General features: G+C 43.5%; 1 protein-coding gene across 1 annotated transcript in view; it reads left to right on the top strand.

Annotated features, from left to right (window-relative positions):
• Positions 1 to 589: 589 nt before the first annotated feature.
• Positions 590 to 21,796, top strand: part of CCBE1 (collagen and calcium binding EGF domains 1) — a 175,082-nt gene continuing 153,875 nt past the window's right edge. Inside the window, exons 1-2 of the mRNA XM_032776169.2 lie at positions 590 to 720; positions 821 to 901. Of these exons, the coding sequence (XP_032632060.1) occupies positions 590 to 720; positions 821 to 901 (212 nt within the window). The remainder of the gene's footprint in view (positions 721 to 820; positions 902 to 21,796) is intronic.

Below are 21,796 nucleotides of genomic sequence, written 5' to 3'. Positions count from 1 at the left end.
CCCCTGCCTGCCCACCCCTCTCGTGCAACATCTGACCACCCCAGCGTCTGCCTGGTTCCCTAGCTACCTCTGCCTGCCCCCCCCCCAACATCTGGTTACCCCAGTGTCTGCCTGGTTCCCTAGCTACCCCTGCCTACCCCCTCCACAACATCTGTCTACCCCAGCGTCTGCCTGGTTCCCGAGCCCTCCTAGCTTCCCCTGCCTGCTCCCTCCGCAACATCTGGCTACTGCAGCGTCTGCCTGGTTCCCGAGCCCTCCTAGCTACCTTGCCTGACCCCTGCGCAACATCTAGATACCGTCAGCCTTTGCCTCGTCCCCTAGCTGCCCCTGCCTGCTCCCGCTGCAACATCTGGCTACCTCTGTCCCCGTGCCTCTGGCTAGGACCCTGCCGCCCCCGGGTACCGCTGCCTGCCCCCTGTAGATCATCTGGCTGCAGCGGCCGCCCCTCTCTAGGCCGCCCCCGCGCTCACATCTGGCGGCTGCTGTGCCGCCGCAGGGGGCCGCTCGCCTCCTCGCAGGCGGGGCAGGCAGGGGCTGCGGCGCTGCTCTCCTAGGAGGCCGAAGGAGCCGCGGAAGCAGAGCCCGCCCGATGGTGCTGCAGGGCGGCCCGGGAGGGGCTGGGCGGCGGCGGCTGCTGCCCCGGAGCCTGGCTGCCCTGCTCCTGCTCCTGGCTCTGGGGCACACCTGGACCTACCGGGAGGAGCCCGAGGAGCGCGACAGGTGGGTCCCCCGCTCCAGCCCGCGCCGCACCTGGCAGCCCCCGCCCGGCCCCCCTCGGGCTCTGGCTAAAGCCACCTCTTCTCTCCGGCTTCTCCCGCAGGGAGGTTTGTTCCGAGAACAAGATCGCCACCAGCCGGTACCCGTGCCTGAAACCCAGCGGCGAGCTGGCCACCTGCTTCAGGTGAGCGAGGCGGGGCCGGGGCCGGCATGTGTGTGTTACCGGGACTGCCCCCTTCTGTGCGTGTGTGTGTTACCGGGACTGCTCCCTTCTGTGTGTGTGTGTGTTACTAGCACGTGGGACTGCCGCCTGTGTGTGTGTGTGTGTGTGTGTTTTACCGGGATTGCCCCCTTCTGTGCGTGTGTGTGTGTTACCAGCACGTGGGACTGCCGCCTGTGTTTGTGTGTGTTACCGGGACTGCCCCTCTGTGTGTGTGTGTTACCGGGACTGCCCCCTTTTGTGCGTGTGTGTGTGTTACCAGCACGTGGGACTGCCGCCTGTGTGTGTGTGTGTGTGTGTGTTACCGGGACTGCCTCTGTGTGTGTGTGTGTGTGTGTGTGTGTGTTACCACCACGTGGGACTGCCGCCTGTGTTTGTGTGTGTGTGCCTGTTACCGGGATTGCCCCCTTCTGTGCGTGTGTGTGTCAGTCACAGAACTGCCCCCTTCTGTGCCTGTGTATGTGTTACCAGAGCTGCTACCTCCTTCTCCTCTGTGTGCTGTTACCAGCACAGTATGTGTGTGTATTACTAGCAGGTGGGACTGCCGCCTCCTTGTGTGTGTTACCAGTACTGCTGCCTCTGTGTGTGTGTGTGGTACCAGCATGTGGGACTGCCACCTCCTGAGTGTGTGCCAGCCCACCAGTGTCTTGTGTGGTATGGTCACTGTGTTATGAGTGTGTGTGTACTTGTTACCAGAATGAGACTGCCACTGCCTGTGTTTGTGGGGAAGTGCATTGTGTTGTGATAGCTGGTGTGTGCTTGTTGGTATGAGAATGTATGACCATCTTTTTGTGTGTGTGACACTTGTGTGTTGTGTTGTGTGGTTACTGTGTTGTGATAGTGTGTGCTTGTCTTTGTGTGCTGTGATTGGTGTATTATGGCACTTGTGTGATTGTTGTATTGTGGTAGTGAGTGTCGTCATCAAACACACACAGCCTCCTGAGGACTGTTGTGCCAGGCAGAGTGGCCACAGTTGCTGGTGTGTCACCAGATATTGTGTAGTGAAGTTCCCAGACCTGGCTCAATCCTATGAGAATGCTTGACAGTCTCTTCGTGTGTGTTATGATGGATGCGGTGTTATGGCACTTGTCTGACTGTTGTGATCAGCGAGTGTGTGGTGACAGTGCGAGTGTGTATTTTGTGTGTGTGTGTGTTAGAGTGTGTATTTGGAGTTTGTAGGCTATGGGGCGCTGATAGTACTACACATGTAAACATTCATGACAGTCCTATCGAGAAGATGAATAGCTGGTTTAACGGTTGCATGTTGTTTACAAAAGTTGTATCTGAAGTCAGCCAGAAAGAAATGTTTAACGTTTGATTGGCTCTATCGTGTTCCCTTGCAAAGTCTTTCAGCAGCTGTGTCTGCTTAGTGCTTAGACTCAGGGAAGTCACTCTGTGGAGTGAATGGGATGCAGCGTATTCAGCACTTGCTCTGGTGACATTGAATTAGGTACTGTAGCAGGTAACCCCGGTGTACTAGGAACATTTTCTAAATTATAGCAGCTCTCCAGCCACAGAAAGGTGCAGCTTGGGAAGTAGCAGTATAGGCTTCCAACCACATCACTCTGGTAGCATTTGTCTTAATCTTAACCTCGGATGAACAGCCTACCTGGGGGGATAATTCAATCCTGGACCTATTTCATAGTTGACCTCTCTGCTGTGACTACCAACAAAGGGACCAATAGTGAAAAACATTTTTTTTTTAGATAGATACGTGTCTATTATGAACCCACTGAAAACACCATCATGTAATTATGGCTTTCAATCATTGCTGGGTTTCATCTGTGCCAGGCTATAGCATATGTCTTAGAAGTGAATGGTTTCACGTTCCATGGGGGTGCAGTTCAAGGGAATGATATTGGTGTATGAAACCCTGCATGATTTGCATAACTGACACTTCCTCTTGCCATGCACTAACTAGGGCTGCATTTAAAATTAGCCAACGTGCCCTAGCTAGCAGCCCCTAGATTTGAATGTTTGGGGCGTGCTGGCCAGATGTTCTCAATGGGGTGGTCTTGGACTGTGGAACTCACTTTCCCTGTTGATCTGAAAGAGTTTAACCTTTGGGGTATGGTTCATAAATCCATCTATTTACTTAGACCTTTGCCTGAGATAAGTTGATGGGAAGGATGTTTTGTCTTTAAGGATGGCCTTCCTGTAGTTATTGATCAGAGATACTGTCTCTGAGTTTCCACTTTTTATTATATGTTTGTAAATTTGAGGCATGTCCTTTTTATATCCAGTTGTCTGCAAGAAATTGTCAAAACTAGAATTCTGTAAATGTATCCAGAGCCTTTGACAAAGACATAAACAGCAAGCAAACGAATATCTAATTACCAATGTCCTCTGAGTAATCTAGTCTCTCTCAGACAAAGTGTTTAGCCTATGAGAGGCACTTCCCTCTACACAGCCACTTCCAGAGGCTACATTGGTGTGTGTGTGCGCTAAGTGATCTGCTATTACATAGAGGGAGCATGCGATACGGTGAAAGCACTTTGGTGCTAGTGAAAGGCATTAAAGAAATCCATAAATGATAGAAGACAAAGAGATGTTTTTAAAAACCTCTTTTGCTGACAGATTGTTTTTCTTTTCACAATGCCTTTTATTTAGTATACATACAGGTGGTTTGAAAATGTAGCTTTGCAATGCACATAGGTTCTGCCTCCATTCTAGCTGTAAATGGGGAATTGTCACTAGTGGATGTGTTTCCAGTGGGATCCCTCAGGGAACAGTTTTGGCCTTACGCCGTTTAACATTTTTATTAGTGACCTGGAAGAAAACACAAAACCATCACTGAAAGTTTGCAGATGACACAAAAATGGGGGGAGTGGTAAATAATGAAGAAGATAGACTACTGATTGAGAGAGATTTGGATTAATAGGTAAACGGGGAGCAAGCAACATAGGCGCCGACTCTGTGGGTGGTCTGGAGCTGGAGCACCCACGGGGAAAAAATGGTGGGTGCTATCCCCTTATCAACTCATCCCCACCCAGTGCCTCTCGCCTGTCGGCGGGCCCCACAGATCAGTGCCTCTTGCCTGCCGCAAGCAGCTGTTTCATGGCACGCAGGAGGCTCTGGGCGGGAGGAGGGAGGAGCGAGGACACAGCGTGCTATGGGAAGGGGGCAGAACTGGGTAGGGAATTGGGGAAGGAGTGGAATTGGGGCAGGGCTTAGGACAGAGCCAGGGATGGTGGCCCCCCCCCCCCCCCAGCACTTTGGAAAGTTGGTGCCTGTGGCAAGCAAACAATGTGTGTTTGAATATGGATAAATGTAAATGTGTAATCTAGGAACAAAGAATGTAGGCCATATTTATAGGATGGGGGATTCTATGATGGGAAGCAGTGACTAAAAAGATTTGGGGGTTGTAATGGATAATCAACTTATCATAAGTTCCCTGTGTGAATCTGTGGCTAGAAAAGCCTGTAGATTCTGGGATGCATAAACAAAGGGATCTTGAATAGGAGCAAAGAGGTTATTTTATGTCTCTATTTGATACTGATGTGACCACTGCTAGATTACTGTGCCCAGTTCTGGTGCTCACAATTCAAGAAAGATGTTTATTTGGAGAGGGTTCAGAGAAGAGCAAGGAGAATGACTACAGGATAAGAAAACGTGCCTTATAATGACAAACTCAAAGACCTCAATCTGTTTAGCTTAATACACAGAAGATTAAGGGATGACTTGATTATAGTTGATAAATATCTACACAGGGAACAAATATTTAATAATGGGCTCTTCGATTTAGCAGAGAGAGGTTTAACGTGATCCAGTGGCTGAAAGTTGAAGCTAAACAAATGCAGACTGGAAATATAGTGAAAGTAATTAACCATTGGGGGTGTGGTGGATTCTCCATCACTGACCATTTTTAAATCAAGATTGGATGTTTTTCTAAAAGATCTGCTCTAGGAATTATTTTGGGGAAGTTCTCCGGCCTGTGTTATGTAGAAGGTCAGACTAGATGACACAATTATCCCTTCTGGCCTTGGAATCGATGAATCTATGAACCCATAACTACATCTGGGATTACAAAATATACCAATGTAGATGACCAGCCAAAGGGAAGTCACGGTCCAGTCACTGCTGTCCCCAGAAAGCGTTAGTATATCATCACACACACTGGAAAGGGTTGGATGGTGCCATGACTAAGTCCTTTTTTCTTCACTGGTCCCTGCCCCAACCGACTGCTGAATCTTCTGTCTTCCTTCCCCGCATCCCCATGGCTTAGTCTTTTAAAGGTACAACAGAGCCCATTATTGCATACAATTCCTTAACACACGGTACCACAACATTTTACAGAGAGATGGTAATAAGCAGTGGAGAAAAGGAAGGCTGCTGAATGGGTTTAAAGTGTCAGTGTTTCAGAGGCAGAGTTTTCAGATCAATGAGACAGCCTTATTGAGAGAGCGACCTTTGACTGTGGAGAGTTTGAAGACTGAAGGTGCAGAATGAGCAGTGTGAGGTCCGTGTACTGAGGTGTGTTTGTCCTCCCTGAAGGTAGAATCATAGAAGATTAGGGTTGGAAGAGACCTGAGGAGGTCAAAGCAAGATCAGTCCCAACTAAATCATCCCAGCTGGGCTTTGTCAAGCCAGGTCTTAAAAACCTCTAAGGATGGAGAGTCCACCACCTCCCTAGGTAACCCATTCCAGTGCTTCACCACCCTCCTAGTGAAATAATTTTTCCTAATATCCTACGTAGACCTCCCCTGCTGCAAGTTGAGACCATTGCTCCTTGTTCTGTCATCTGCCACCACTGAGAACAGCCAAGCTCCATATCCTCTTTGGAACTCCCCTTCAGGTAGTGGAAGGCTGCTACCATACCCCTCACTCTTCTTCTGCAGACTAAATAAGCCCAGTTCCCTCAGCCTCTCCTCATAAGTCATGTGCCCCAGTCCCCTAATCATTTTTGTTGCCCTCTGCTGGACTGTCTCCAATTTGTCCCCATCCTTTCTGTAGTGGGGGTCCCAAAACTGGAAGCAGTACTGCAGATGTGACCTCACCAATGCTGAATAGAGGTGAATAATCACTTTCCTTGATCTGCTGGTAATGCTCCTACTAATGCAGCCAAATACGCTGTTAGCCTTCTTGGCTACAAGGGCACACTGTTAGCCTTCTTGGCTACAAGGGCACACTGTTGACTCATATCCAGCTTCTTGTCCACTATAATCACTCTCTCTCACTCACTCACTCACGCCCGTCACCCCAATCGGGGTATGGGCCGCCAACCACAGATCTCCAGAGTCCTCTATCCTGGGCCATTCACTCTAGCTGGTTCCAGGTATAGCCCATTTTTTTGCTATCAGCCTGAAGGTCACGTCGCCAAATCCCCAGGTCCTTTTCTGCAGAACTGCCGCTTAGCCATTCGGTCCCCAGCCTGTAGCAGTGAATGAATTCTTCCATCGTAAGTGGAGGACTCTGCACTTGTCCTGGTTGAACCTTGTCAGATTCTTTTGGCCCAATCCTCCAATTTGTCTAGGAATCCTCCAATTTGAAAAATTCTCCCACACTCGAGGGGTCCCAAATGCAGCAATAACAATGTTGTTCTGCTCTGTGTGCAGTGGGGCAAGACTTTTCCTGGATATAAGCGGCATCACAGTCCATGTCTGTAGTAACAGTATTGTGTACCCCAAGGTTTAAAAAATCACAGTGAATCAAGCTGAAAAGGTAATGAGATTGGCTTTAAAATAGCAGATTTTTTTAAAAAAGTAACTTTTGGGTTCTTTTTGCTTGCCTTCCGGTTTCTGAGTCTTTAGGGCTCGTTTGGGTCATGTTTTCAAACTTTTGTGCGCTATGTGAGTGTTTTCACTCTTTTCTGTAAGGAAATGCCATTTTGAAAAAATTGATTTTTTCATAACATTGCACATATTTTGACAACATTTTGTTTAGGAACAAAATTGAAAAAATCCATTTAAAAATGTCTTGTCTGACATTTTTGGAATGAAAAGTTTTGATTTTTTTTTTGTTTTGAAATTTATGTGATATTAAATTAAAAAATAGAAAGGATTGAAATTGAAATGAAACATTTTTAATTTATCAAAACAAAATGAATTTATTTTCAGAAATTTATATTGTGGAGACATTTGAAATGTGGACATTTTATCCTGATGTGGGAAGAATTTTGTTTTTCAAACTTTCAGTGTTTTTCACAGGATGGAAAAAACTCTAGCTAGGATATCCTTTTATTTTATTTTTTTAAATTAATGCTGTAATTCCCATGTAATCACTTGTCTCCAGGAGCTGAGGCTCTAAGTAAATTACTTAATATTGTTAGAATTTGCAACACTGTAACAGTGGAAGTGGTATACAGTCATCTCTTGCCAACCTTCAGGATTGTGAGGGGAGGAAGCAGGGTCGGCTCTAGGCATTTTGCTGCACCAAGCATGGGCAGGCAGGCTGCCTTCGGCGGCTTGCCTGGAGAGGGTCCATTGGTCCCCCCGCGGCTTTGGCGGCCCTCCGCCCCCGCGGCTTTGGTGGCAAGCCTGCGGGACGTCTACTGAAGCCGCGGGACCAGCGAACCCTCCGCAGGCAAGCTGCCAAAGGCAACCTGCCTGCCGCCCTCGCAGCGCCGGCAGAGCGCCCCCCGCGGCTTGCCGCCCCAAGCACGCGCTTGGAGTGCTGGGTCCTGGAGCCGCTCCTGGGAGGAAGAGCCCCTCATCGCAACCTCTCTGAGGTCTCCCATTTACCCCCATTCTGCTATAGCATTTGGCCCTAGGCAATGAGAATAAGTCTGAATAGCGGGTTAACTTCCCCATTTCTGGGCTCTGCTTTTTCATTTAGAGAACATCTGTCCTGTGTTGCATCACCTCACTCATCCTACCTTGCACAGGAGGCTGTCATCCCTATCAGACTTTACCACTGATCAGCAATAGCAAGTGGTACCAATGTGCTGCAGGCTTTGAACTCTGTCCTGAGATGGAGAAGCAAGAGGCATCACTATGGTAGTAGCTTATGCAACCAGCCAATCTGCGAGGCTACTCCCAGAAGAATTTAAAACACACAAATATTCTCCAGTTAATGCTAATGTGTTTCTTTTGTAGTGCACTGGCAGAATACACCTACTAAAACTGAGCAAGCCAATGGAGGCTTGAGGTAGGGCGTGGCTTAATTATGAGCTTATGACTAAAGATGAGCCAAAAGCAGGGCCAAGCCAAAGGGAATGTTTTGATATTATTCACTTGTGATCATAGTGACCTTGTACATGACTGGATGTATTTTTTTTTCTTCTAGTATGTGTAGAGTTTGGCCCTTTGGCTTAGCTTGGTTTGTATTTATTTTTAGATGCTGCTTTTATTTATTTCCATAAGGGAACAGAGGAACAGATTTGAATAGCAGTTGGTGCTTCAGCATGGCCAGTATTTTTAAGCCTTACTTTTATCTTTTTTTAACAATAAATAAAGTAGCATGTACCAATAATAAACTTTCGTATCCATAGACAATAAATTCTGGTCGTTGTTGAGCATATAATATGATACAGGGCTTGATCTTGCATTTCTTAGGCCCCCAGAGCTCCACCTGAAATCAATTAGAACCTGAGCAGCACAAGGAAGGGAAGGTGGGGGACAGTTCAGTGGTTTGAGCATTGGCCTGCTAAACCCAGAGTTGTGAGCTCAATCCTTGAGGGGGCCACTTAGGGAATCTAGGACAAAAATCAGTACTTGGTCCTGCTAGTGAAGGCAGGGGGCTGGACTCAATGACCTTTCAAGGTCCCTTCCAGTTCTAAGAGATTGGTATACCTACAAAAAAATTTTTTTTGGGGGTGGGGGGAGGGATTGGCCTGTCAAACCCAAGGTTGTGAGTTCAATCCTTGAGGGGGCCATCTAGGGATCTGGGGCAAAAATCTGTCTGGGAATTGGTCCTGCTTTGAGCAGAGGGTTCAACTAGATGACCTCCTGAGGTCCCTTCCAACTCTAACATTCTATGATTCTATAAGACAGAGCCCTTAATTATTATAATGTTTCCACCCTCTCAGATACTTGCAGATAGCATATTTAATCTGCTTAACCCCTTTAAACAGTCCCTAATAGTTTTATTGGTATGCCAAATTAGAACGTTATTAGCAAAGTTCCTTCACTTCTCCAGCGTACGTGTTACTTAGCTTGTATTTGATAAGTCATTCATTTTGTACATCTTGGTTTAGCCCTAGCAGTAGACCTGACTACCCAGTACACTTCTTTCACCACTTATAGGTATTTTTGTGGATAGTTTGCTTTGCTCATTTTCATGTCATACAGTGGTGTCCTATATTATTCTCATGCTCAGTAGCAATCTGGTAGATGATTGAATGGAGTTTGTCACTCTGACCTGTGGTGACCAACTGTATGTTCCTCTAAGAAACAATGTTAAATGGGACACCCTGCACCCACTTCATCATAAACAGAATAGCTCTGTTCCCATGAGAATGTGGCAGTGGTTAGGATTATAGGTCTGTAAATATAATTATTTCCAAATTAAGGAGGCTTAGCCTGTAATTTAATGTAATGCCACTGTCATACCAGAGAACATCCGAAGGCAATTTAGGAAACGTATAAATACTTGTTGGAGTTGTCCTCCTTTTTGAAAGCAAACAAAACCTAACCTCACAATCAAGTAAGTCCTGCGTAGTATTTTCAAGTGAGAGAATTTAAATATCATATATAATAAATGTCTATGATATAATGGAGATTGGTTTATAATAGATACGTTCCAGAATGATAATCTAGAGCAGTGATTCTCAAACTTTATCAACCTGAGGACCCTCATTTTGATTTAAGATTTTCATAGACCCTCATAGACCTGCTCAGCCTCAGGTCCTGTCCCACCTCCATCCCTTCCCCCAAGACCCCAGCCTCTCCCCATCTCTTCTTGCCCCCACTGCACCTCGTCCCGCCTCTTCCCTACCTCTTTCCACCCCCTCCCCCGAGTGTGCTCCATCCCTGCTCCTCCTCCTCCCTCTCAGTGCCTCCTGCTCACCGCTGAACTGGTGTTCCCCAGCGTGCAGGAGGCACTGAGAAGGAAGGGGAAGAGTTGATCAGCGGGACCCGCGCACCCCCGGAGTACCCTCGTGGACCCCCGTTTGAGAAACACCAATCTAGAGGTTTAGTAGAGATATTTACTAATAAAAAAAAAAGTTGACTAAATATTACAGTTATATAGTAATTTAAACTATAGGAATAAAAGAACAGTCCAGCGCAAAATACACTTTAGTAACAGATGGGAAAATGAGAGAATGTTTGTGTCTCAAATTCATGGAAACCACCAGATGCAGTAGATACTTATTTCGGGTCCAACCCTGTGTGCTTGAGCATCTGCTAAAGGGTGCTGAGTGCCCTCCAGTTTCTGTACTTTAATGGGAGAGGAGGATATTAGGTAGCTCAGAGGACTGGGCCTTTTATATCGCTACAGCAAATTTTAGCTCAAACTGCTCACTAAACTTGCATGACTGAATTTACAAAGCATCCATGTTAGAACATGCTGTGTTCTTCCTTACTAATGTGTGCTGATATTGGTGCACATGCACCCATGCAATAGAGAGAGTACATCTATCTACTGGTTGGAATAAAGACGGGCAGTTTGAATTCCTGGATTCTCTCTATTTGACCAGTCCTCCACATCTTGCAGTCAATGAGAAGTTTGCCATTGACTCAGATGGGACCAGAATCATGCCTGAAACTACTGTTAGTCCTGGTTTACCCATCTATAAAATGTGCACAATGTATAGAATCATAGAATATCAAAGTTGGAAGGGACCTCAGGAAGTCATCTAGTCCAACCCGCTGCTCAAAGCAGGACCAGTCCCCAATGTACCTGCCTCATGGGGTGTAATGATGAGGCCTAACTGATTAAAGTTTGTAAAATGCTTTGCAGTCCTTGGGAGGAAAGTGCTCCAGATGTTCTAATCATTATCAAGGATAAATTGTCTCCTGAGAGGTTGGTGGTACAACTGAGTGAAGCATGATACTGGACTAAAAGTAGGTGCTAAATAATAATTATAGTCTTGTTCAAAATATGGGTAATATATATGAAGAGAGTGATGATTCTGAAAGTTATCAGGCTCTTAAGTACTAACAATATCCATCAGATTAGCCAGTATTTCCCTAGAATAAATCCATGCAGGCTTTTGAAAAAGGATATAATGATTGTACAACTCTGGAATATTGTCCGTTTTCTTATCTCATAATTGTCTGGCAGCTAAAAATATCTGTAGTCAGTATAGTATTGCAGGTGTAAAATTCGGCCATGAAAAGGATACCCTAATCTTTATAACAAAAAGATAATTCAAACATAAGGGAGAAATAATGTATGCCTATAAGCTAGCTAATTGTGATGCTGACTGAAGATCACATTCTAAAAAAAAGTCATCTTTTTATTCTATTGAATGGTGTTGGTGCTGGCAGAGTCCAGTTTTTATAGACTGTATCATTTTACACATTCTTAAAAGATAAAAGTTATTGCAAGTAAGTTAGAACTGAACTGCTCCACAAAGGGCAGTACTTTACTGATATGCCCCCTGAGACCGTGTTCAGTTCTTAGTTCCCAGAGTCCCTGAAGAGCATGTTGCATTGCTTCCCGGTTAATTTGACTACATAGATTTTTTTGAAGTTTTCAGCCAGAGAAAGCAAAGGTGATATTTTATCTCAAGACTCTTTTTTGCTTTCCAGACAGCATTTCCATTGCCTTTCTAATCCAAAACTCTGCCGTCATCACTTCCAGCGGAATCAACTTAACCCTGATTCTCGTTGCAATATTAAATTGTAAATGACATTTATACAGTTAGGGCAAAAGAATGCATAAGCCCCAGTTATCTTGGAGGATAATGTACTGCATGCTGGAAGTTTGCTGAGAATTCACGAGGATGAGATGTTCTTGGTTATATTTTACTTGTGGTGTGGTTTTTTTTTTGTTTTTTTTTTTGTTTTTAGAAAAGTAAACAGCTACAACATCTGTAACAATGCTTTTGCCAAGATTGTTTGCTTCCATAAACTAGTAGATTTTATTTCACATACTTTAAAGTGCAATGGGCTGCTAGCTCTTTGGGACAGTGCTGGTACCTCTGTGCCTAGCACATTGTGAGTGTGACTACAAATGAATGATGAATATTATTTAGTCATCATTTTCAAAATGGGAATTTCAGAACTAGATATGTCAATGCATCTGTCATGCATAAAATCTGTCTGTCTGTCTGTCTGTCAGTCATCTATCTATCTATCAACTATCTATCTATCTATCTCAAATCTTAGGCCTCTAGGCACCATAACAAAAACATAGAACCATATCCTGAGAGGTGCTGAGTCCCACTGATTTGGATGGGAGACTTGGATGCTCAGCATCTTTTAGGATTTGGCCCATAGACTTGCTATTTTCAGCATCTGACTTTTAGTAATTCGGATTAAAATCAGTAGCACAATGCGCTTTCTCAAGCACTAGTAAGTGTAATCGTGGTCATGCTGAATGCAGAAGTGCTTCTAATAGCTACATCTCCTTCTTCTATCTTTGCTTTTTAATTGTTCTTACTCAAACTTAGTGCTTGTGAATATGGATAGTTTGTAGGAAAATGTAGCATGTTATTTTTTCCCAAACCAGATAAACCAGGGCAGTGGAATAAACTTCCCCATGCCACCTACTCATTTATCCTCACTACTACTTTGAAGTAGCACCCCAGTAACAAAGGTTTTGTGCCCATTCAGTCCTTGGCTTGACATCTTTGCTGAGACTACCAAGGGAACTGATTGGTGTCAACTGTTGTGGTGAATTATGATGTGGACCTCTGTCAATAGGAACAAAATCAACACCATGCACACATCTTATGTAGGTACCTGAATTGCTGGTAGTTGGTCATGGTGACTTTCCACCATTACTGATTGGAGACACATTTGTGCTAGTGACAGAGGCCTCGTTTAAACACTTAAGTTGTACTGCTTGAACTGGACTGGTATAGTTAAAGTGGTACAACCCTCCCTTACTGTGGATGCAGTTATACCAGTATAAAGGTGCTTCTACTTGTTCAGGAAAGAGAATGAGCTATGATAAAATAAGACACCTTTTCAGGGGCATACCTGTGCCCACATTAGTGGTTGTACTGGTATAAACGTGTCAGTAAAAGAATCACACCCCTACCCAACATATGCTCGTACAAAAACTGTGTGTAGACCAGGCCTAAAATTACCATTGACAATGAGCAATACAGTCTTCCAGTATTTTATGTCTTTCTTTTAATTAAAAATGTGTCCCATACCAAGGTTACAGCCTCATTTTTATAAGGCACAGTACAATCGGTGTGCTGTCACCACGTAGTTTAACTGGGAATGTTTATGAAAATCAGTGTTTGCAGTCTCAGAATACTATAGTATGTGTACTAAACACATTTAACATTTATATATGATCTCTTGTAAGTCTTCACTGAGGTTTATATAGTTTTGGATCATATACTTGCTGCTTACGAGATGCAATACCGAGGGTTAGGATATATCTGTGTACCTTCGCTAATATATCCCCCTAACCCTTTACCGTAGCATCTGAGAAACACAGTCTTTTATGTACATATCCTCACAACACTCCTGAGAGGCTAGGAAGTACTGTTATCCATATCTTTTATAGATGGGAGACTGAGGCATAGAGAGGCTAAGTGACTTGCCCAAGGTCACATAGGACATCTATGATTGAGCAGGGACTTGGACCTTGGTCTTCTGAGTCCTAGGCTAGTGCACTGAATACTGGACGATCCTTCCTCTCAAAGGTAGTCAAAGATGGATGCAGATGATAGTTTGGATAATACTCCAAAAGTTATTTTCTGCACAAAAACCAGAATCACCTCAAATTTTTCTCTGAAGCACTTAGCTATTGTTGTTGGCAATATACAAAAACTTAAGACCTAGAGAAAAGCACTTTCACACGTGGTAACAGTTATACATATTTTCCAAATTTGTTGCACAGAAAAGGGGGTGAGTTTCTTCAGGAACTCTTGATAAAAGATCATCTTATGGATCTGAGGTTGCCTGCCTGGCAAACCCAGCAAGACCACAAATGGTGTCAAAATGTGTACTCTGCTGCAGAAGAGCAAAGGATTAATACACTCTCTGTGAAGTCTAGTCCATGTTGGATGTCAGCCCTCTGGGCTAAGTTCAGTCGGAATCTTACACAGACGTCTAAATCACGCAGTACAAAATGCAAGTTCTCTTATTTTCCTAAGGGAGTGTGACAAGAGGAGCCTCGCAAAGGGCTTTTTTCTTTTGGAGCAATGGATGTATCTGCTGCTCCACAGTGTGCAAGTAACATGCTTAGCAGCTATTGCTGGAGGAAAATTAGCACTCCTCTTAGGAACAAGAGTGTAACCAGTTCTGTGCAGCTCTACAAATCACCTCCCAGCTCAGCACCAGGTACTCCACAAGCTTTCTGAATGCAGCCCCCTGCTGCCAACCTTTCACTTGCTAATGTTTCTTTATCCTTTATTAACCTCCCATCTACTCCAAATGTGAATACATCATAATGTTTTGCAGTATGGAGGCTAAGGGCGGGTTTTTCAAAAGAGCACCTGGAAATGTGGTGCTTAATTCCCATTCAAATTCCCAACCCGAAACCATTATTACCCTTAGCAATGATGTTTTGTTAAGATAACTGAAGAGAGAAGCCTCAAAGTCCCATAAATACATGTTTTTAATAGCTCTAGAGCAGGAGTAGGCAACCTATGGCACGGGTGCCGAAAGTGGCACATGAGCTGATTTTCAGTAGCACTCACACTGCCCGGGTCCTGGCCACCGGTCCGGGGAGCTCTGCATTTTAATTAATTTTAAATGAAGCTTCTTAAACATTTTGAATCCTTATTTATTTTACATGCAACAATGGTTTAGTTATATATTATAGACTTACAGAAAGAGACCTTCTAAAAAGGTTTACTGGCACGTGAAACCTTACGTTAGAGTGAATGAATGAAGACTTCGCACACTGCTTCTGAAAGATTGCTGACCCCTGCTCTAGAGTAACAGCAAAAATCAATGCCTATTTGGGTTTACTTGTAACAAAAGCTCCTATTTATACTTCTCCCTCAATATAGTCAGTTCACTGTGAAATGGACCAATATAATTATGATCTTCCTGTGAGCTGGTGTAATTATTGTCAATAATGTTTTGAGGCAGGAGTTACTACAAAGGATGAGGTCTGGCAAATAGCTGTTCGTGTAGATGGGAGGTTCTGGATGGTCACATCAGAGAAGTTCTCAGAATTTTAAAATTGGGCAAGCCACGAACTATCTGCTTAGTGCCGTCCTTGGTGGTTTGATCAGTAATGAAACCCAGGTGCACTGCATCATGGTTTTGATCTACAGACTATAGGGTTAAATATGAACTGACTTTCAGGGCATGTCGTCTAGCGCAAAGATTCCAGACCAACAAAATAGTAGCCTAAGGGCCCACTGTGATTGATTCAAAATCTGTAGTAAATCTAGGCCACCAGAGAGAAAGTGACTTTTAAGATCATACTGGGTATCATATATGCTCCCGAGAGTCAGACTATTTTGTCCTTAAAAAAAATCTCCCCACATCCCCTGTTTTAAATAAAATAGGGAGGCAGTGTAAGCTAGTTGTTAATTATTCTTTGCATTCCTATAGCACAGAGGGGGTGTAACTGAGATCAGGGGCCCATTGTGCTGCATAGACAATCCCTGCCCCCAAGATCTTATCATCTAAATACACAAGACAGATAAAGGAAGTAGGAAAGGGCAAAGAAAAGGAACAACCGGGAGGAGAAACAGAAGACGAACTAAAACAGGCAGAAAAGGGGATGAGCGGAGACAGGAAATGGGAAAAAGAAATTTCATCTTGTCCTTGTTTTCGTCTAATTTGTGTGTGTGTGTGTGTGGGGGGGAATCATTCCCTAACTAGCTCCAATTAAAATATTTCCAGATTGCCTCTGTTTTATACAACAATTATATTTTCTAAGAAAGAACCTTGTACTCCCAACTATACTTTGGAATAAAAAAATCTAGTAAATGCTGCATCTTCTCTTGACATTTCTTTCTTCCTTTCTCTCTCTCCTTTACCAGTTTGAAAAATGTCTCTCCCCTACTGTGTATTCTAGGTACCTGGGAGTAGTGAGAGTGTATCACAGACGGGGGCGTACGTTGGCCCACTCACCCTTTGCTCAGGCTGGCTTACTTTGCTCTTCTGTATTTGCTGGTCCATGATGTTAGAGAACAAAAGATTAAGTGTCACTTGCCTTCCCTAGGCAAACTGGCTCTGCAATCCTTTGATGACCACCCACTAGCGAGCTTTGAAGGAAAATATGTTTGTCCTCATTCTGATTCCACGAAATCAGGGAGAGCTAATTTAAAAAGAAATATTTAAACTGAACTAAAAAGTGCAATTTTCTTATAACAACATGTCTCCTATTTTTTTTTGTTTTGTTTTCCATTTAATTTTTTGTAATGCTTCCCCACAAACTGTGGGGTAGAATCTCAGCTGGTGTGAATAATCTTGGCTCCATTAAAATCGTATCAGGACTACAGGTGGGAGTGGAGGAGAGACAGTCAATAGATGTATAAAGAAGTCAATGGAGTTGGGACAATTTACGCCAGCTGAGGATCTGCCCCATGTATTCTGATCTTGCAAACACGTACTCATCTGCATGGTTCACATGGCCCTGATCCTGCATTGTTAAAGTGAATAGGAACATAGGCTAAAGCCCCACATGGGTAAATTTGTAGCGCTGTCAGTTTAATCCTTTATTTTTGTCTCCTCTACCTCTTCCCCAGAGTTCTCCTAGATTTTCTCCCTGTCTGTGTTTCACTGATAACACTTCAATATTAGTATAATTTCACTTGGAGTTTGTTATAATCACAGTGATTGCGCTGCGCTCATTTGATATTAATATACATAACAAGATACAAGCAAAGGGTCTGATTCTTGAACCTTTACTTACATTACTACTTCTACTTATTTACATGAATTATTCCAGTGCAGTCAATTGAACTATTAATGTCTATAAAACTTATTCCCACTAAGGAGTGCAGGATTGGGCCCACAGCTCAAATGAATGGATATTTACAGTGATGGTTGTTAGCCCACCTGTTTTCAAATTTCTGGTTATCATTTTTCTTCCTCTTCTGCCCATTTTCTTTACTTGAGTTTTCACTGATTAGTTTTCAAACTTTTTATTGGTGTCTGTTATAAACACAATAGTTGCAAACGTGTTTCCATTACTGTTCTTTGCTTTTTCTTCTAAGTTAGTCCAATTATAATCAAACTAGATAGAGAACAGGACCTGCACGATGCTAATTCAGGAGAGTTGTTGAGAAGAGTGGGATTTTTTTATGCCAAGAAGAAACAATTTTAGTTGCAGACAGTAGTCTCAGATCTTAGTTCTGCGTTAGGAATCCTTCTCACTAATACAGGCTTATCCATCTTATCCAGTAAATTTCATTGCTGAGCATATAAGCAACTGAAACATTATACAGTAAAGAGTTTAGTTACAATCAGGCAACATATTTTCTGTTACATATGAAAGCTAAATACATACATTTCCATTAGTAAGTTTGTACTGGTATTTAAATTAGGTGGCACAGATAAAGACCACGCTCATTGTATCAGTATTAGCAGCAATTCAATAGTAAATCCACATCAAAAAGACTTTTCCTTTTCCTTTCAAGTAGGCTGGGAACACTGTCATATGCAATATTTTAAATAGGCAAGAAAGGCAAAGTCCAAAGGAATAATTTGATTTTTTTTAAAAGGATCGTTGTTGGAGAATGAATAGGCTTATTATAAGTTAAATACGAGTGACACCAAAGGGGAAGCTTAAATGTGTGGAGGAGAATATTCATCTTGAGATTGCAAGTGTATAAAGGACAAAAGTCTTTTCTATAGGGAAATTAGTGGTGTGTAGCCTCCAGTGTAAAACAGCAGTGTCCACATTGGTTCTGCAGTCTCATTAACCTCTCGCTGAAGGTGAAGGTTGAAGATCTAATTCTTCTAGGTAGTAGCCAATAACTCAGCTTGCACAGTTGATGCTAGAATATATTTAGGTCTACTCCTTTAACGAAGAATTTTTGATGAACGCCGACATTTCAGAATACTCGGTAAACTACAAGTTGTTGTATCTGTTCAGTATCTTTGTTTCACAATTGTTTTATTAAAAAAGAAGCACAGGACCTTAACAGATACATTTTAAATAATTTTCAAAGGTGTAGCATGGAACCTTACCATCTCAACTGAATGTTAACATCTTTATGGTCACATTAGATATCTTGTAAATAAGATGTCTCGGCTGGTCAGCAAAATGATTTAATCATTAATTACCCAACTTGCATTGTAAAGTTTATTTGCATAGCTGCAGAAAAGAAAGCAGTGTTGTTTTCGGAAAGTTGCTTTCTGAAACGTTGATAAGACATTTATTTGAGGGATCATTGCCCTTGAGAGAGAATAAGTTAAAATGACTTATGCTATAAACAGAAAATAGCAGAAGAGGAAATTACTTTATCTCTATAATTTCTTAATAAATAAATAAATAAATAAATGTCATACTGATGTAAGAAAGGCCTTCTATCTCTCTATCAGCTGGAGAACTGCATCCATCACTGTACTATTTAAGTAACCCTTACTCATAAAAATAGAGGACAGAGGCAATGGTAAGATAATCTTGGGCCATGTTTTGCTTGTGATGGCTGTGAACAATCCAAAATGTGATGTCAGAGAGAATGAGATACAAGTACAGGAGGTAGCTCTAGAGTGGAGAAATATATACAAGACTTGTTAGCACAGAGGAGGCAATTAATCACACGAGTGGATGAGGTGACCCAAGGATAAAGTATAAAGAGAGAAGAGGAAAGGAGTGAAAATAGAGCCCTGGGAAACTCCCACAGAAAAGGAGCATTGAGAGGGGAAAGAGCAAGTGGAGAGGTGAGAACAGAGGTGCATAAGCCAAGAGAAGGCAGATATCAAGGAAGAGCTCAATGACAAAGGATTGCTAGAGTCAATTGCATTAGTAAGAGTTTCAGGGAAGGACCCAAAGTTTATAAATTACTTGGAGTATCTTTGAAAATTGTAAGGGTCTGATCCTGTAAACGGTTGAGTGCTGTCAACTCCTGTTGCCTTCAGTGGGAGTAGAAGGCAATCAGCACCACACAGGGCTGAGTCCTCTGTTAGTTGGAACCTTCTCCACTGAAGTCCATTCCTACTGGGAACGGGAACGTGATGAGACCTTTTGTCCGCACACTGGCTCCACACTGCAGAGTCTACAGTCTCTGACTATAAATAGCATGGTGCAGACAGATGTTTACTGCATGTGATAGCTCTCTCCCTGTATACATACACAGTAAGCAACATTTCGGTCAACCGGAAAACTGTGTATAAATTTAGTTAAATGTATAAACGTTGTTTTGGTGTATAATGTGTTGTGACCTAAATAGCTAACTTCTTTCAGAAGAAGGCACACACATTCCTACAGCAGCACAGCTTGTACCCTATTGATTTTGTAGAATATAAACTTGAGAAAAGTATATAAAACCACACGTTAGCTCCACTCTTGTCAATTTTCATATTTTATCAGAAAATGTTTTTTTTTTCCTGTTGAAATCTGAAATTTTCCTATTGGAAAATAATGGTTCTCTTGTGAGAAAATTAATAAAACAAAACTTTCTGACACTTTCTGACAATTTTGTGTCAATTACCATGCCCTGAATCAAATACCAGTAAGAAACTGGCAACTGCTGCCCCGATTCCTCAGCTACTGGATCCTGGGGTGCGGGGTCCGGAGGGTTGGGGATTGCCCGAATATTGGCTACGTTGGACCCAGTGGGAATTAGAGAAAGTGATGAATGGAAAACTGCCTTCTGAATGCATTGTGGTCATTTTGAATACCTCATGATGCTGTTTGGACTGATCAACCTTCCGACACTTCACGAACGACATGTTATGGGACATACTGGACCAGTATGTAGTGGTTTACCTGGTCTTCCTAGACAACCCCGAAAGCACACTGGTCACATTTGAGTGGCCCTGAAGCCTTTATGGCTGCAGACTCTATGATAAGCTTAAGAAGTGCATGTTTGTCCAGATTTCCACAGAATTTCTAGTCTTTATCCTGATCCCTAAAGGATCGAGATGGACCCATGCAAGGTCCAGGCTATCTGTGACTGGACACCCCCGCGCCCAACCCTGACAATGCTTGATTTGCAACGCTTCTTAGGGTTCACCAATTTTTATTGGCTGTTTATCCCACAATTCTTGAGTTGGGCCTCTCAGCACTCTGCTCCAGAAGAATACCCAGTTCCAGTGGTCCCTGAACCCAGAGCGTATTCAATCAGCTGAAACTCACCTTTACCACTGTGACAATACTGGCCCACCCAGATGCCATGCAAGCCTTTCTTACAGAAGCAGATACATCTAGTATGGCAATGGGGATCATATTTTCCCAGCCACACGGAACCAACAAATACTGCACCCATTGGCCTATTATTCACAAAAACTTCTCTCTGCCAGACAGAGCTATGAGATCCGGGATAAGGCACTCCTAGCCATTAAGGTGGTCTTTGAGGAGGGGAAACATTATTTGGAAGCTGCTCACCATCCAATTGAAGTACACCCTAACCACAAAACATGTGCAGGGCAAAGGCACTAAACCAGGGGTTCTTAAACTGGAGGTCGTGACCCCTCAGGGGGTCACAAATTTATTACTTAAGGGGTTGTGAGTTGTCAGCCTCCACCCCAAATCCTGCTTCTCCTCCAGTATTTATAATAGTGTTAAATATAAAAAATGTGTTTTTACTTTATAAGCGGNTTGCCTACAGTTATTTTAATCTTAGTCCATTCTGCACTGTGCACTATTTTGGGAGCGGGGGGGGGGGGGATGCACACTCTTAGGCTTGCTGTGTGAAAGGAGTCACCAGTACAAAAGTTTGAGAACCATTGCACTAAACCAACAGCAGTTTCAATGGGCTCTGTTCTTTTCACAGTTTAACTTCACCATCACATATTGTCCTGTGACTAGAAATGGTAAGGCTGATGCCTTGTCCCAAAGCTTTGATACTGAACTCTGTGAACCTAGCCAGGAACCGGCCTACATCTTTAAGCCCTGTGACTTCCTGAATGCTGCTCTTCACCAGAACCTACTCATGCGATCTGTTATGCCTCTGCCTCAGAAATTCCACCTGATAAATTAGCTGCCATCGATAGCGAACTGCATGACCTCCAGAAGAGGTCACGTTTGTGAAGAACCTCATTTATCTTCCCTTAGGTCAGGCAAGAGTGGCAGCCTTATAGGTGTGACACAGCTCCCCCTGGTAGGACACCTGGGTCATTTTAAGACTCAGCAGCTGACATCCCATCTTTTCTGGTGACCCTGAATGTGCCCCATCATACAGGCCTTCGCAGTAACTTGCTAAGTGCGTGGTCGAGCTAAGATGCCATTCCACACACTGTTTGGTCTACTTCAACCTCTAGGTACCCAGTCCGGACCCTGGGCTGCTATTGCATTGGATTTGATTGTGGATCTCGCACAGTCCAGTGGATTTATGACAGTCTTGACATTGGTAGACCACTTCACCAAAATGTCCCGCTTTGTGCCCTGCACCGGTATGCTCTCTGCTGAAGAGATGGGATCCGTTTCCATGGCTCACTGGATTGCATCACCTCCAATTCTGGCAGAAGGCTCTATGTCTTCTGGGAGTCCTGCTGCATCTCTCCTCTGCATCCACCCCTATTCCAACAGCCACATGAAAAGGGTCAATTGGGTTTTAGAGAAATATCTCTGATATTATATTAATCACCGCAAGGATGATTGGTCCTCACTGTTACCCTATGCAATGTTTGCGTATAGTAACACAGATCACTCTTCCACAAGGAAAAGCTCCTACTTTGCAACCTCTGATTCCACCCGCAGCTTCCTATGAGCTCTCCT

This window comes from Chelonoidis abingdonii, chromosome 6 (genome assembly GCF_003597395.2).
Source record: "Chelonoidis abingdonii isolate Lonesome George chromosome 6, CheloAbing_2.0, whole genome shotgun sequence".
In the NCBI taxonomy this organism is placed as follows: domain Eukaryota; kingdom Metazoa; phylum Chordata; order Testudines; family Testudinidae; genus Chelonoidis; species Chelonoidis abingdonii.
The sequence above is the reverse complement of the archived record's forward strand: the minus strand, read 5'-3'. Positions and strand labels throughout refer to the sequence as shown.